The sequence below is a fragment of the Dermochelys coriacea genome, chromosome 9 (assembly GCF_009764565.3).
Source record: "Dermochelys coriacea isolate rDerCor1 chromosome 9, rDerCor1.pri.v4, whole genome shotgun sequence".
Taxonomy (NCBI): Eukaryota; Metazoa; Chordata; order Testudines; family Dermochelyidae; genus Dermochelys; species Dermochelys coriacea.
This window is the reverse complement of record NC_050076.1, coordinates 51216697-51233241: the sequence shown is the minus strand read 5'-3', so window position 1 is coordinate 51233241 and position 16545 is coordinate 51216697. Positions and strand designations below refer to the sequence as shown.

Here is a 16545-nt window from a genome sequence, read left to right as displayed (position 1 = left end):
CTGCCCCGTGGCCTGCCTGCCACACCGGGTCTCCCTGATGTGCAGAGCTCTCTTCTGAAGACACCCCTCTGAGCTTCTATTTCTGCCCCGTGTTAGGAGGCACCTACCAATGGCATCTTCTGGCAGCTTCTGGCAAGCAGGCTGAGCTATCAGACACTGGCTCCTGCCTGCAAGCTACCCCCTTGTGGATGGAATTGCCAGGGGTAGAGGACACCTGCTTGCTACCCGGGTATGCTCATGCTTCCACATGCATTTGCCCCATTTCCAGGCTGGCACAGGCTCTCCCTGGAGACTGCAGTGCCACAAAGAAGCAGAATCACTCTGTTTTTTCCCAGAAAGGATGAGTCTGGTTTTCAGCTCTTTGCACTTTGCCGGGAGCCGGACTCAGCCGAAAGGCCGCTGGCTTGTGTCTGTGCTAACAGCTTTCTCTCTTTGCATTGCAGACAAGGTGAACTTCCTGAAGCACCCCCCTGTGGCTGTCCTGCCACTGGGAACGGGCAACGACCTGGCCAGGTGTCTGCGATGGGGAGGAGGTGAGGTTTCCTGACTTGGCCAGCTGGCCCACTCCGACCCGGGCACCACAGAACACACTTCCAAGCTGCCTTTGTAGGCACGTGCTGTACATCCGAGGGGCAAAACTGTCCCTTCTCAGGGTGCGTGGACACATAGTGCAAACCCACCGCCGTGCTTGCAATCCAGAGGCACAAGGATTTGCTGTTAATGCTAGTGAACACAGCAAATTCAGCTGCATCAGGCTGAAAATGTACCCTGGTGAGTCATCCCTTTGCTTTCCTAGACACACAGCTGATCTGCTAGAGCAGCCCAGGTAAAGGATTCAAATTCTTATGGGGTGTGAGGGGCTCCTCCTCCATCTCCCCTTGGGGGAGCACTGGCCTGGGACACAGGACCCCTGGGTTCTATTCCTGGCTTTGCCGCAGAGTGACCTTATGCAAGCCACTTAATGCTCTGTGCCTCAGTTTCCCCATCTGCGCTGACCTCCTTTGTAAAATGCTTTAAGATCTGCCTTGTAGAAGAGCCAGGAATTGTCATTTCGCAGTAGGTCACCTCTCTAATTGGGATGGGGGAGCTCCTTGGGACCTTGTCTTATTCTCCTCTCATGTGTGCCACGTACACCAGAGCTGCTGTTTCTATAAATAAGGAATAATAACAAGGAGTTCTCTCCATCACCGCTGTAAGAGTCACGTTTCATGGCACAGTTTTGGTTCCAATCCTCCCCCTGAAATAGCCTGAGAATTGGCTTTCTGTAGGTGTGTGGGGATGGTTTATCAGCCCACAGTTCTGCTTCATCAGAATGCCAGCAAAGGAGAAATGAAACCTCATCTGAGGCCCCGATCCTGTAACGTGCTCCCGGCCAGCAGACCCCAGCACCCTCACAGAGCATCGCCTGGACACTGGAGTCCACGTCCATGGAGCAAGCTACAGGATCACACTTAGAATGGCAGCAATGGTGTCTTCGGCTAGCGCCTCACTTGATATAGCTAGCCTGCTGTTGCACCCAAGTGCAGTTGGTGTTTTCTGAACAAACACAGACCCTGCTCTGAAGAGGCTGTGCTCTGGGGCCTTGTTTACACAGGAGAGTTGTGCCAGATTAACTTGCATCGGTTTAAAAACTGCTGTAGTTAAACGGGTGCAAAGCCCTGGATGGGTGTGCTAATTTCAGTGTAGCTTAGCTGGGAAGGAGCTGACTTCAGCTGCATGGATATAAACAGAAATCAGAGAGTCTACATGACGGGCTGCAATGGCCCCATAACACACCTTTAGTTAAACCAGCACAAGTCTGTGCACAGAGCAGGCCTGAGAAGACAAGCCAGCCCGGGGGAGGGGAGCGAGGCACACGTACATGTACAGCAACCAGCTGCATGTGTGAGAGAGTGTGACCGGCCCTTGTCACGTGGGCTTCATTTTTGTGGGTTATTAAGTGATGCATCTGCATTGGCCTCTCTACCTGATTGTTGTTTGCAAAACTAACCTGTCTGCATCTGTGTCTCCACCGAGCTGTTAGTGGCGGCTGTGTTCTTGTCACTGTAGCTTCCCAGTCCTTCTGAGCGGAAAGAGCAGAGCATAGAGGAGGAGACGGCTCAGACTCTGACAACCCAGATCTTCCTTCTCCAACTTCCAGTTCTTCTAGGCTTGTGTTAGACCCTGGTCAGGGAGTTAGGCAGTCCAGGTTCAATTCCCAGCTCCATCCCTGGGTAACCTCAGCCAAGTCACTCTGGACCTCAGTTCCCCTCATCTGTACAGCAGGAAGAACAATTCTTTTCGCCTCCCTTGGTCTTGCCAGCTTGGGCTGTGATCTCTTTGGGGCTGGGACGGCCTCTTGCTGAGTGTACATACAGCATCTAGTGCACTGAGCCCCTCCCCCCCCCGACAGCACGCTGCTCTAATCTAGACCGTGACTGGTGCCATCACTCTGTGGGATTGGAAAGGCTCTGACTGGAAAGACAGAGAGATTTTTCTTAGGCTTCTTGTCTTCAAAATCCCGGAGTGGCCTGGCTTGCTACTGAGCGGCATGGACTCTGGGCCGGGCCCAGCCTCTGAATGGAGCTGGAAGGGAAGGGCTTCCTCTGGCTTCCAGAGGAAATCATGCCCCCCATCCCTTCCCTCCCATCCTCCTGCCCTGTGTGTCCCAGGCTCTTTACTGGCTCCTCTCTGCCTCCCATCCAGTTCACTTTGGACTCCCCCGATCCAGTGCCTTGCTGGGTGACTCACTGCTCTCTCTGCCTGGGATCACACAGCGCCCTGGAATGAGCCTCCGGGGGGCAAGGCCTGGGGTGTCGCACCGAACTCCCCCATGAAGCTGAACGATTTTCCTGCCTGGGAGCACTGCAGCAGACACTGAGCGCCAGGGAAACAGCAAATGCCCTGCCGGGAAATGGAGCCCTGTGGAGCATGCGATGCACTGGATGGCCCAGTTTGGGTTTGGCCCTAACTGAAGCCGGCTGTCCCTCGCCTCTCCAGGAGCACCCTGATCTAGTAGACCGGGGCATTTGCACTCTGTTTTGGCTCTGAATTTTCCCATGCCCGCCATCGGGCGGGGCCGGGATGCCTCTCCCTGACCAGGCCAGCTTGCCACTGCACAAGTTGGGGTTTCCACTACCGCTTCATCTGCCCTTTGCTCCCTCCCACTCAGGTTCCCATGTGTGTATATCTGAGCCAGGGAATCTTGTGGCCACCAGCCTCTCCTGATATCCGTGCACGATGGAGTGGGAAAGTCACTTAACAAGGGCCATTCTCACTCCCATAGAAAACAACTCCAGCTCCCCATTCCTGCAGCATTCGAAACAACTGACCCCAGCCCGTGTATCCCCACGTGGTTGGCCGGTAAGCACTGCGCAGGAGAGGTCCTTGTGGGTCGGGCTCAGAGCTTGAGGAGCAGCTGCCCATCACCGCTCTAGCCACTACGTGCGTCCCCAGGCTCCATGCCATGGATCGCTCTTTGTGCTTAGTGTCTGCATGCAGCCCCTGCAGGAATAGAGAGGCAGTATGGATTCAAACACTGACCTGGCTCTAACTCAGCCCCTCCTGCAGCCCATCACCTGGCTAGCTTTGTCCCTGGCATGTAGCAGAGAAGCAGGTGATGGGAGCTAAACCTGAGCAAGACAGAGGTGACCCTGGCAGGAAGGGGGAGAGGTATGAAGAGCAGGTCGCCCCACAGCAGCTCTCAAGGGAGCCTGCGCTCTGGTAGTCTCCTCAGTCCAGAGCTGGGAATTGGTCAGTATCCCTCGTGGCTTCTGGACATACAGATAGCTCCAACTTCCAAAATAGCCTGTCACTTGCTGCTGGTATGAAGACTGTTTCCCCGAATGCTGGGCCATGGTCAGAGACAAGGCTCTCATGATTCAGTGCTGGATTGCTGGTATTGGGCTGGACTGGGAATGCGGGCGTTGACATCAGCTGGGCCAAAACCCAGCAGCCATCCGGCCCCACCTCATGCTTTCCCCATGATGCCGGCTCCCTGCAGAACAGCAGATCCACCTCAAGATCAGGGTTCCCACTGGGGTGCCACTGTCTGGTACTGGGCCGAGTTACCTCCACGAACAGGTCTTGCTAAGGGGCTGAGAGCTCCGCCGGCAGCTCCATCTACAGCAGCGCTGAGCTGAGCAGCCCGCGGACACAGCCTCATGCCAGCAGAGGAGAGCTGTCTTGGCAGCTGGTCCGAGACCATGGCACGTCCTGCCGGAGGAGGTGAGAATGAGCCCCAGGCCTCCCCGCCTTCTGAGTGAAATACCAGCCTGGCAGCCTACCATTCCCACAACAACAGCAACAGGCACTGAGACCAGATGAGAGGCAGGATGCTCACACACACAGTCTCCATCCTGTGGCCAAGGGACAGTGGGAGGCTCTCAGATACCCTAGTGATGGGCCCTGGAGAAGAGCCTCGGTAGAGAGTGGGCGCTGTGGCCACCTGTGTGGGCTGCTGGCCTGGTTGTTACTTGCCATGGGCTAGGAACAGCTGCATCTTGGCTCCCAGCTGGACTCGCAGCTCTCGCTCCTGCAGTTCCAGAGAGCTGGCTCTGAAACCTGGGCAGTGGATCTGGACAAGGCCCAATGGCCCATGTGAGCCGCCTGCGTCCTTTGCTGTGTAGAGGCAGCCCTGGGCCCAGGGAATAGGATGCTGTTCTAACAAGATGCAGAGGAGCCAACCCCAGAACCCAGATGGGCTCTGCTGCTTGCCCAGGGACTCCTGCGCGTGGATTTATTCCCACTTGGAGCTAAACTTTGTAAAGCTTCCTCCCACCCTGCAGCGCTCGCCTCCAGCAACTGTGATGGCACTCCATGGTGGGAGGGAGGGATGGTCCTGTTCACTCTCTTCTCAGTTCTGCACCTGCTGGGACCCATCCAGTGCACCACGAACCCGACCTGGCTCTGCCCTGGCCCCCGCCCCCCAGACCCAACCCATCTCTGTCCTGACCCCTCAGCCTTGAACCTGCAGATCCAACCCATCTCTGCCCTAACCCCACAGCCTTGACCCTGCAGACCTAACCTGTCTACCAGCTATCCCCCAGACCCGACCTGCCTCTGCCCTGACCCCACAGGCCCGACCCTGACCCTAGTCACTGCTGAGCAGCATGTGGTGTCTCCCTGATGGTCTGGTGGTCAGAATTTGGTGCCTTCCCCACTGGGGCCTGGGTCTGATCCTTGGTCAGGGAAGTATCTATGGAACTGCCAGTGACTCCACAACCTGCTGAGTCCTGCCCACTGCCAGTTACCCCACAAACTTCCCACTTCTTGCCCTGATCCCAGGTCCTGCTGAGTCCCTCCCAGCAACCCTTTCGGTCATTGTCAGGCCCTTGTAGCCTGATCTGCCATTGCAATCAGTGCTGGGCTCTGTTGATTGCTGACAACAGCAACCCTGGTCGCTGCCGCACCCTACCAGCCACGAGCAAGTCTCTGTACTACAGATGGCCACGCTGTAGCATGTCCCCAGTGCCGCCAGTGACCCCTGCCAACTCAGCATGGCACTGGGCTGTGTGTCCCGCCTATTGCCAGCAGAGGTGTACACTAGCGAGCTGCCCCAGTTAACCCTCTCATCGCCTGACTCCAAGTGGCACTGCCATGTGCCCCCATTGGCAGTCACTGTGCTGCTCTGAGCATCTCTTGCGCTAACAGCAACCCAATCCTTTCTCCCTCCCGAGGTTATGAAGGGGGCAGCCTGCTGAAGGTGCTGAAGGACATTGAGCACAGCATTGAGGTCATGTTGGACAGGTGGCGGATTGATGTGATCCCCACGGACAAGGAGAACGGAGACCCTGTCCCGTACAGCATAATCAACAACTATTTCTCCATAGGCGTGGTAAGTAGTCCTGGGATTTCCCTTCCGGCAGGAGAGCAATGAGTCTGCCCAGACCTGGCTCAGCCAGAGCGAGACGGGATTAGTGAGGAGTGGCGTGTTGGGCTGGCATACAGACACTGGCATAGCAGAGCCCTTTGGCCGTACCATGTCTTCCATGTTGGCACACAGCCAGTACCTTAAAGTCACTGTGTGGCCCTGTGGTGGTTTACATCTGAGTCACAGCCCTGCACCCCACATCACGATGGGCACATGGCAGTGTGCAGTGACCTGTGGACCATTTTCATGCTGCTTTTCCAAAAGTCCAGGACGCAGCCCAATGAGTCGGCTCCCAGGAGTCATCCCTCCTCACCCAGCTAGTTCCACTGAGGTCAGTCAGGAGCGGGTCGCTATTTTGCAGTGGCATTCCTCACTCAGACAGTACCCCAGGCACTTTGTAGAGATAGCCCTGGAGCGATGGGGCTGCTGCTGGCACTGCAGGCCTCGGCCACCACAGCGGGGGGGATGGGATATTCCCGGTGGGAAATCCCATTCAGGAAGGGCCTCCTGCAGACTGATGTTGCTTGACAGTGAATGAATGGCTTTCGTCTTTGTAACAGCAGATTTGCAAAGCAATGCTGGTTGAACTGAGAGCAGACGTTAGTGCCTGGAGTAATAGCTCTGACCAAGCTTCCATAATAGTCTCTTCCCAAGGTGTCTCTGCCAGGGCACCTCAGTTCTGACCTAGTCCATTGCTGAGATCTGCTAGGATCTCTCACCCTGGGCCTGGGGAAGCCAATTTCAACCTTACGCCCTGATCTGCAGCGTAACATGCTCATTAGGGGCCACATAATTCTGATATCTGAAGTTGTCACCCCAGCAGCAGTCCCCTGCTGTGACTCTCTCTGTATCCGATCGCTGTACGACTTGCGAGGCGCCCCCCTGTTTTACAGAGACCTACAACCTGGGGGGGAGGGGGCCTTTTCAAAAGGCAACTCCAGTGGGGACAGAGTTTCACCAACACTGAGTGTTTCTGAAAATCCTCTCAGGGCTCAAAGGAGTTTATACTAAGGAGATGCGTCCTCCAAAAAAAGTGAATCCACTCTGATTAAAAACTATAGAGAGGCAGGTGAAAGGGAACTGCCCTCTTGGTCCTATGTGTATTGTAGCAGTGTGCAAACACCCAAGGGAGTGGCCAGGCCCTGTTGCATCAGGCACGCAGAGAGGCAGATCCTTGGCCGGTGTTAATTGTCAGTGCTTTTTTCATGCCCGTTTACCCCAGATGAGGCTCTGCATCGTATGTGTCTTGCCTTTGGGAGCTTGTCCTCTGCACAGACAAGGCAGACAAATAGTAAAAGGCAAACAGAAGCTCAGTCACAAGGCAGAAGTTGTGTAACTTGGCTCAACTTTTGGGTATAATTCTAGTGCTGTCAGTGGAATCACATCTGCTCAAACCAGATCAGATTTTGGCCCATAGTTTCTATTTCTGGCTCCTCCCAAGAACCTCTCTAATCTCAGGCAAATGTCTAATCTCAAAATCTAACCTGTCAGTGCCTCAGTTTACCTCTAGGGAATGGCTCTAATGATACTTTCCAGGGATACTGACTTAGCCTTTAGGTTTGAGAAGCTCTGTGACCTCTGAGAAAAGCCACAGAAAATACACCGCGAAGCTCTGGGTTCCGGTAGCATCCCTGACTGGATTAACTGGCATTTTTCTAGGTGGACTCTCCTGGTGATATTCCCTGTTCATCTGTCTAAGCCAGTGATATTCAGACCTCGGGAAATTAGCCATCAGAATTACCCAAAAGCCACAGGAGTGTGAATTCATCGTTTCATTTTCTGTAGCACTCTATATTCATATTCAAACAGTATGATGGGGAAATGTAGTTTATATATATATATATATATATATATATATAATTCTCACAGCAAAATGACTGACCAACTATTATTATTTTATCAACTACAATTGGTTAATAACATAATAAAAGCCTCCTGATTGGTTAATAACTTAGATCGGTTACTAACTAAATCCCACAGTGTTTTAATATCATGGGCTGCAAAGAGCTCAGGAGATGCATTAAAGAGCTATTCGCAGGTCCCGAGCCACAGTCTGAGTATCACCGCTCTGGGTCCCTTAGCATCATTTTCCTGTCCTCATTGCTGTTTGCAGCACATCTTGACTCATCCAGCATGACTCTTTCTTCCAAACCAATGATCAGCCTTGCAGATGGGGAATGAAATAAGGGGTACAAGTCTCAAAAGTGCCTAAAGCCCAGAGCCACAACTGGATTGAGGCCCCACCCTCCTAAAGTGTGGTCGGGTTTAGCACACACCGCTTACATCTCCACCTCCCATTGGCTTGCTTAGGCAGCTCTCCGCCTGTCACTCTGGCTTTGTTGGAGACCATGCTTGGGTGCCCATCTCCCCCCATTTGTTGTTCAAGGAGCCTGGGTGCCAAGCTCGGGCTGTGTGGATGCCAGTGTTGTACCTGCGATTTTCTGGGCACCTAGTGGTTAGGTGTGGTGATGCTGAGTGTTGCCATGCCAATGTCCCTTTTTGAATCCCGGCATCAGTGACATAGGAGCCTAAGGCTCAATGAGATATAGGCTCCCAAGTGCATGAGTCTCTTCTAAGTCACCCCAGCCCCTCCCCTTGTGGCATCTGATGGGCACCTTCCCCTCGTTTGGTATGTTGCCATTTCCCGCTGGAGAGTAAATATCATTTATTTTCTTTTTCATGTTTTGGAAGGTGGGGAGCCAGCCTGCTGGTGTGACCTTCTGAACGCTGGGTAGCCCCAGCTAGTCACCGGCCCCCAGCGGGCTGGCTGTCATTAGCAACGCGTTCTCTGGGAGAGAGGAATGAGTCTGTCCTGGCCGAGGCTGGCATGGTTTGGGAAAGTGGGAAAACAGCACACTAGAGTCATCAGGATGAGAAACCTGAGCCTGGGACATTGGAAAGGAGCCTGAGTGGTGGAGAGGCTGACTCTGTTACGCCTCTGTGCAGGTCATCAGTGAGGTGCTGGCTCCACTGAAGCCAATGGGAGCTGTGCCATTGACTGCAGTGGGGCCAGGATTTTGCTCCACCTCTGCTTCCTTCACAGGTGAGGGATTTTCGATCAGTCTGCAGGATCAGCATCCCTATGGAGTGGGGCAGGATCGAGAAGCAGTGCAGAGCCCGTCCTCCTCCATAGCGGGGCTTTAAAAAGCTGCAGCCTCCCACTGCCCCATGGCCTAGCCATGCCCATGGTGCTCCTGGGGCTGATGCACAGCCAGCAGGAAGTGAGCACAATGTGCTGGGTTGCCCTCTGCAGGGAAGGGCTGAGACATTGCCAGCAGTGTAACCCTTCCAGATTTAGAATGAACAACCAGGAAAGGACTAGAGTTTATGACAGCATGAAATGCAAATAGGGGAGGATTTAAAAACAAGGGAACAGGCTGGGGTCTGGGCTAGGAAAAGGGCAAAAATGTTGTTAAATGAGATTTTTATAATTGTTACTTTTAATGCAAGGGGGGGTGCCAGTCCTGCTACTGAAGGAGGGAGGGTGCCCACCCTTCCACAGATTTGCCTTGTAGACCCTAATCCTGCAAAGCTTTACATGCACTGTCAGTCCCCCAGCAACACCTTGCTGTGAGAGTGTGTCAGGCAAACACATGAGTTAACTCTTGTGCAGGTAGACTATGGGTTCTCAGTTTCCTTTCTCTTAGCTGGGGATACCCTGCCTGGGGTAGAACCTGGCCCTACATGAGACAGATCTTAGAGCAGGGGTTCTCACACTGTGCTCTGGTGGTCCATGGAGCACTTACATGATGCTCATTCTCCTGTTTATTTCCAGTTGCTAAACTGCATCAAGCCAGATAGAAACACATTGGCTATTTTTCTTTGTAAACAATTACTGTGGTTGCCACAGGATGGTAGGAGCCACCAGCTGGGAAGGGAGATGGGCGTTTCAAACACCAGTGGGAGGAGAGATGGACACACTTTGAAAAGTTTGGAAATTTGTGCTTACTTCTAGTATGGGTGTGAAAATGTCCCAGGAAATTTCCATCGGCAAATCAAACCTTTGGCAAACTCCTTCTTCCCCAGGGACTGAGTGAAGGCATTTAGTCCGCAATTCAGCAAAGCATTTAAATTCAGATTGAAGGTTAAGCCCACGCTTAAGTGCTTTGCTTAGTCAGCGCCTTCGATTTGATGTCTCTCTGATTAAATTAAACCCATATGGGCTGGCTGGTATTACAATGTTCTGCTGAGTGCTTGTGGCACACATTATTACTGGGCTAGAGTAAGATTACCAGCTCAAAATAGTCTCCGGAATGTCTGTCTTAGTCACTAACACTGCTGCCTATAGAACCAGCATGAAAATCTTTCTCCAGATATTGGCAGGTACCACTGAAGCTTTGAGAGAGCCCCGTAGTTCATATAATCCCATTTGCCAGCCCCGGTCCCATGCAGCCATTCCCTCCCCTGTAAAATCAGGCTGGGACATGAATCCAGAGTGACTCTGGTTTGGGGAGCAGAACTACTATGCGTCCTTTGCTCCAAAGGCACAACCATAGGCAATAAACATTTCACGTGGCTCAGAACGAATAGGCATTTCTTCTTGCATGGGAATATGATTGGAGCATTTTTTTCCAACAGGCCATGGCTTTCCCTGGAAGGGAAGGGGTTAATATCAACCATGCATGGTGTGATATAGCAGCACTGTGGTAAACATGTAGTAGGCCCCATGTGTGGGCACAAGTTGAGCTGTGAGCATGAATCATCCGGGCCCCTCTCCGAGGAGATCTCCATGAGCACACAGCACTGTCCTCCCAGGAGGTTTATTTGGGAGCAGACAGACAGACAGTTTCCTCACCCTGTCTCACTGGGTTTTCCTGGATTTTTAAAAATCATTTTTCCTAGCAAACCCTTGACCACGTGGACTTGAAATGTGCTTCTTTACGATAGCTGCTTCCCTGCTGCATCGTGCCTGCAGACGGCTTGGCTCTTGCGAGGTTGATCCAGAGTCCTGGACCTCTGGGTTTCTTATTTTGGTGGGGAGCCCATTGACCAAAAAAAAGGGCACTGAGGCTATAAAACAAACTCTTCCAAGCAGTCTGTTATGAAAGGCTGCAGGGTACTGGGGAGTCAATAAAAGGGGGACACTCTGAAAGCTTAAGTCATGTTTTGGAGGTTTGGTACTGACAGAGGGCCCCTGAAATAATGCCCTGGTGACGGGCTGTGTGAGACTTGGGCAGCTGGACTGCCACTTCCTGTCTCCTCCTCCTTTTATTTTTGGGCATGAGGAATGCTGGGCAGCAGCCATAGCACCAACCGGAAGGTTTGGATTGCACGTAGCTCATGTGCTATATTTAGCTTGGGGCTCTCCAAAGGTCCTAGGTGGTGATCCTGTCACTGGCTTGTTGACAACGAATGGGCTGTTGATTCCTTGATGTAGTGCATGCATTGCCAGTGCCACCTGAGCCCTGAGACTTGAAAGAGATCCACCAGCACAGTTTGTATACTGTATTTTATAGGGACGCTTGAAAACTACTTAAGTGGCTCACTTTATACCCCCACACTCACATGGCTGCTACATCCAGTCCCATGGCACATTTGGGCTGTCACACTTTCCAGACAAGCAGAGTGTCTGGTTAAAATCTCCCCTCTAAAATATCCTCCATAGCGAATCATGGCAGTTAATTTCTTGTGTGGGACAACTAGAATGGCACACAGGGAACCTGAGAGGGAAATTGTACTTACTGGAGCATCGAGTGATATTCTGCCCCTCTGCCCCCCCTTCACCACTGAGGTTGGGTGATAAAGGTTAATTCCTTTCACCCCAGAGAAGCTGCCTGTAATGGCCAGGGCAGGGCATAGGCAGCTGAGCCAGGGTCGAAGGCAGGAGTTGGGACTAGTTACCAAGCCAAGTCAGGAGATGGACACCACGGTCAAGCTGGGCAGGGGGCCGAAGGCAGGGATCAGGAGTAAGATGGGGCAAAAGACAAAGTCTGTAGCAGTAGCAAGCCAGAGTGTCTACACTGTTGTTCAGGCAGCTTCCTGGGGCAACTTCCTGGTTTAAATAGTTGGTGTAGACCAATCAGGTGGCGCAGAGTTCTTTTCCTCCAGTGCCTGACCCTCTAGCAATTGTCAGATGCTGCTTCACTCAGCTCCCCAGTGGGGACATGGAGACATTGGTCACCCTGGATCCTCCAGCTGCAGGTTCTAGACCCACAGATCCTTATGCTGCCCCATCATGGCTTCTGCCTCGTTGTGACATAGCCAAACTGCCCTTTCTCAGTGTTAACTCCTCACTCATAATTCCTTCCCTTCCCCAAAGTCCTACAGAGTTTAATAGAAAATAATCTTGCTATTGAAATTTTGAATTGCATGATAGAATTACATAGGGAATTCTCGTCCTGTTGTGGAATCATAACACACAGCTCCAATAACTTACAGAAAGGGTATTGCTCCTTGTTACATTGGATAGGTTGGAGAGTAATCCCAATAGATCCCCATTATGTTCTGTAGGATTTAACTGTTGGAAATTTTCATAAATGTTTGACTAAAATACCCCATATAAGAGGGTATTATTAAGGAATAGTTTAAAATTGCAGGAAACGGAGTCAACAGCATAAAATAGAGTTGTTTTATACGCATTCAGCTCTTGAGATAAACTGGTCTTCAAGGGCTGAAGGAAGGAAAGAAACACCATCACTTTACCCCCTAGCTAGCTGTTTGATCACTTGCCATCCTTCTCCAGCTCAGAGCTCCAACATGGGTTTGGGTAGTCTAGGAGGGAGGCCAAGTTAGCAAATTGCATCTTGTTTAACATGCCCGTTTACCATGGCTGGCCCAAGCTCTCTTCTCAGGTACGCAGGCGTAGCTCTACAGAAGTTGATGGAAGAGGGGAATTTAGGTGGTTAGGTGTCTAACATGCTCTTTTTCTAACCTGGCATAGTGGGCGATACAGAATGCTGTCTCATCATAGAGTGGTCCCATGCTATGTGCAATGAGTGTAACATTATGGGACCCCTATTAATACCCGATGATGGCAGTAAGGGCACAGAAACAGAGAGGTAAAATACCCATTGAGTCATCTAGTCCCTGTCCTCCCTGCTAGTCCAGGATTGTCCCTTACCGTATTTTGTTTGTTTTGTATTTTTTGTGTCTCTATGCACTCTGGGCACTTTTCCAGCTTGCCTCCATGGCCAGGGAATTCTGTAGTTCCAAGGCATTAGCAGGACTTCAGGGGAAATCACAGCTTAGTCATGGAAAATTCTGATAAAATCAGATACTGTCCGCATTTGAGATGTCTGTGACTTTTCCTTTGTCACCTCCTTGGCCTCAGCCTCCCACAGTTCCCTCTTCTGCCAGCAGGGTCCAGCTCTGTCAGTAGCAGAACACAATGACCCTGAGCTAGTGGCCTAACTTACCCATTTCCTGGGGGGCTTTGCTGGTAACTCAGACATGGATGACGTCTGGCTGTTAAATAAAGAAACCCTAATGAGGTCTTAGCGCAGAAATCACAGCCCTGAGTAAACCTCGGTTCCAGGCATTAGCCTCCAGGAGCTGATGTCCTGGCTAAGGAGATGATGTCTCCTTATCTGAATCTCAGCTCTTGGCAAGTTCATGTTGATTTTCTGGAAATGTCTCTCTTCTGTCATCAGGCATTTCCCATAACTCAGCTCATGTGTCCTTTCATTCCCTCTCCCTGCAGGATGCCTCCATCGCACATCGATTCCACATGATGAGAGAAAAGCACCCTGAGAAATTCAACAGCAGGTAAAGCCTTTGGCCATTCCATCGTGATGCTGGTAGAAGCATTCCCCACCAGCTACGGGAGGAGGAAGTGCTGCATTGGACCAATCTTGCTTTAAGGGCTTGTCTTGCAGGGAGTGCAAAATCCAACTGTCTAGGCTTTCGGTGCCAGCATGGTCCTGGGTACTGGACAGGGGCGGCAGGTAAAATAAGCCAGGGGAGGCTAAGCCTCCCCAAACAGCCACCGCCCCACTGCCTTAGAAAGCACAGACACCTGGGCCGTGGCCCTGCTTGCACTCCGCCCCAGGGGCCCGCTCCCATTCTTCCCCTGTGGCCCTACCTGCGCTGCTCCTCTTCCCACCCCACCTTCACCTCTTCCCTCCAAGGCCTGCCCTCATTCGGCCCTTTCACATCCCTGCTCTGCCTCTGTCCTGAGGCCCCAACTGCTCACTGAGCCACATAAGACAAAAGGAGTATGTGAGCACCCAGGAGCTTTTGGCTGAGTGTTGTTTTGAATAGAGGTGCATGTATGGGGAAGGCAGAAGAGAGAAAAGAGTAAAAAAGACAAAAAGAGAGAGGCAGAGGCAAGCAGTAGCCTGTGTATAGAGTGTGACCCTGGATATAGCTAGAGAGAACTTTTGGGTCTGTTGGCTAAAGACAGTTGGGGCTGCAAGCAAAGAAACTGCTCCCTTTGTTCGTGGGTCCTCCTGCATTCAGAGAAGCAGGATTTTGTACGTTCCTAGCATGGGTGGCGAGTTCTATGGGCCCGTGGTGCCCAAGCACCAGGAATATTCCTGTCCTAGGGGCCCGGCTCCAGCAAAGTTTCCCACCTCCCCCCCACACACACACTCCCCTCGCGCTTCCCCCGGCCCCATCTGGCACCCCTGGGTGATTTAAAACAGCCCGGGGGCTCCCGCCACCACCCAGCAGCGCAGCAGGGCTGAGCGGCTTCCCGCGCGCTCGTTCCACATGGCTGCCAGCAGGTCCTTGCAGCCAGTGTGAGGGGGTTGTGCCGCTGCGTGCTGCCCCCGCCCCAAACGCCCCTGCGACCAATGGGAAGCCGGAAGGGCGGTGCCTGGAGACAGCAGCGTGAGGAGACCCCCCTCCCCGGTCTGCCCCGCCTAAGAGCTGCTGCTGGAAGGGATGCCCCAGGTGAGAATCGAACATCCACTTCCAGAGCCTGCATCCACACCCCCTCCGCAAACACACCCTTTGGCCCCCAAATTTCATCCTGCACCCCCACACCTCCTCTTGCCCCCAAACTCCCTCCCAGAGCCTGCACCACTCGCCCCCATCCTGCACACCCATCCTGCACCCTGCACCCCTTCCCCCCAACTCCCTCTTGCACTCCTACCCCTCCCCTGCACCTACTTTTGTCCCCAAACTCCCTCCCAGAGCCTGCACACCCACCCCCTCCTACACCCCTGCCCCCTGCCCAGAGCCTACACTCAGCACCCAAACTCGTTCCCAGACCCTGTACTCCAGACCCCCTCCCCCACCCAAATTCCCTCCCAGAGCCCGACCTCTCACCCCTTCTGCACCCAAATTCCCTTCCAGAGGCTGCACCCCTCCTGCACCTCAATCCCCTGCCTGAGCCCAGAGCCTGCACCCGAACTCCAACCCAGACCCCAGACCCCATTCCCCACCAAACTCCCTCATACCCCCTGCACTGAAACTCCCTCCCAGAGCGTGACTTCTCACCCCTTCTGCACCCAAACTCCCTCTCGGAGCCTGCATCCCCACCCCCTCGTGCACCCCAATTGCCTGAACCCCAGACCCCCTTCTCCTCCCAAACTCCCTCCCAGAGCCTTAGGCAGGTGTGTGGGAGGAGTTTGGGGGGCTTGGGGGGGATTTCTGGGTGTTCTGGGCACCACCAAAATTTCTACAAACCTGCTGCCTCTGGTTCCTAGTAACTAAACAAGGTGACAGCAAAGAAAACAGCAGCCTCCATCAATGTCTCATTCTAGCTGGAACATCCCTAGGGCCCCGCACTTTGACTAATCAGTCGGGTCAAAAAGGAGCAGCCTGCACTTTTGGAGAAGGCAGTAAGAAGAGGGGCTTTGCCATATGCGTCAAAGGTTAAGATCTGGGCTCTGATGGTGAGCCATGATAGACTTAATCCAACCCGCTGTAAAATAGAAACAACAACAGTGGGAGCGCTTGAGGCCCAGAAGCTGCACCTGGGCTGAGGAAACAAACATGCAGTGTACTGTGATCTATGCCGTGTTGGGTGTCTCGGTTCACCCGTCCTATAGGGCTGGATATTTCAGCCTTCTTGGAAAGGTGGTAGGATTTGGCTGCAAACCCAGCTACATTCATTCACACTTTACAATTAGCTCCAAACTCCAGGGCTAGCAAGAGCAGGCTATCCAGCACGGGCAGAGCCGCAGGTTTGGACTAGCTCATGTTTCACTTGGAGTTTATAAAAATGGCACATGGGCAGCAGGAGCCAGTGGCTTGTGATCCGTGCAAGAGACACACAGGCAGATTCCCCCTGAGGGCCATGATTTTCAGAAATACCTGTTAGAGAAGCACCAGAGAACCTCAGCTCCAGCTTTGGGCTACAGTAGAGAACTCTCTGATCCTGAGGCAGATCCTTGAAGCACAGCCCGGGGTGTCAAACAAGCCCAGCACAGAACAAATAGCCAAGGGAAGACCTCAGGCGGATGCACCCTGTCTCTCCATCTCTCCCCTGCCACCAAGAGCCAGCTGAATAACAGTTAAGAAGAATGGGAGCCGCTCCCTGCTGGCTCAAATCCCAGGTGGCTCAAAAGGAGTGCCAGTCAGGCCGTGGTTTTGTCATTTTTGGGCTGCAGTGTGTGGGTGCTGAGGGCTTATTCAGCCACTCCTGCTAAACCCTCACATCTCATCCTGTTGGAGTCAATGACCAAATTCTAGTGACTTCCGAGGGTTCCAGATTTGGTCCTTGTAACGCAGGGGATGAGCCCTGGGCACTTATTTGGTGAAGACCAGTGACTCATTGTCCATGACAGGTGGCCTGGCCCCTCCAAACT

At 52.9% G+C, this 16545-nt stretch overlaps 1 protein-coding gene across 4 annotated transcripts in view; it reads left to right on the top strand.

Annotated features, from left to right (window-relative positions):
- Window positions 1-16545, top strand: part of DGKG (diacylglycerol kinase gamma) — a 156602-nt gene that overhangs the window by 76166 nt on the left and 63891 nt on the right. For all 4 annotated transcript variants that reach the window (XR_006274008.1, XR_006274009.1, XR_006274007.1 and 1 more), the window contains 3 exons: window positions 444-533; window positions 5658-5815; window positions 13491-13555. Coding sequence is in view for 1 of the 4 variants with exons in the window: in XM_038416720.2 (XP_038272648.1) it covers window positions 444-533; window positions 5658-5815; window positions 13491-13555 (313 nt within the window). In the remaining 3 variants the exon portion in view is untranslated. The remainder of the gene's footprint in view (window positions 1-443; window positions 534-5657; window positions 5816-13490; window positions 13556-16545) is intronic.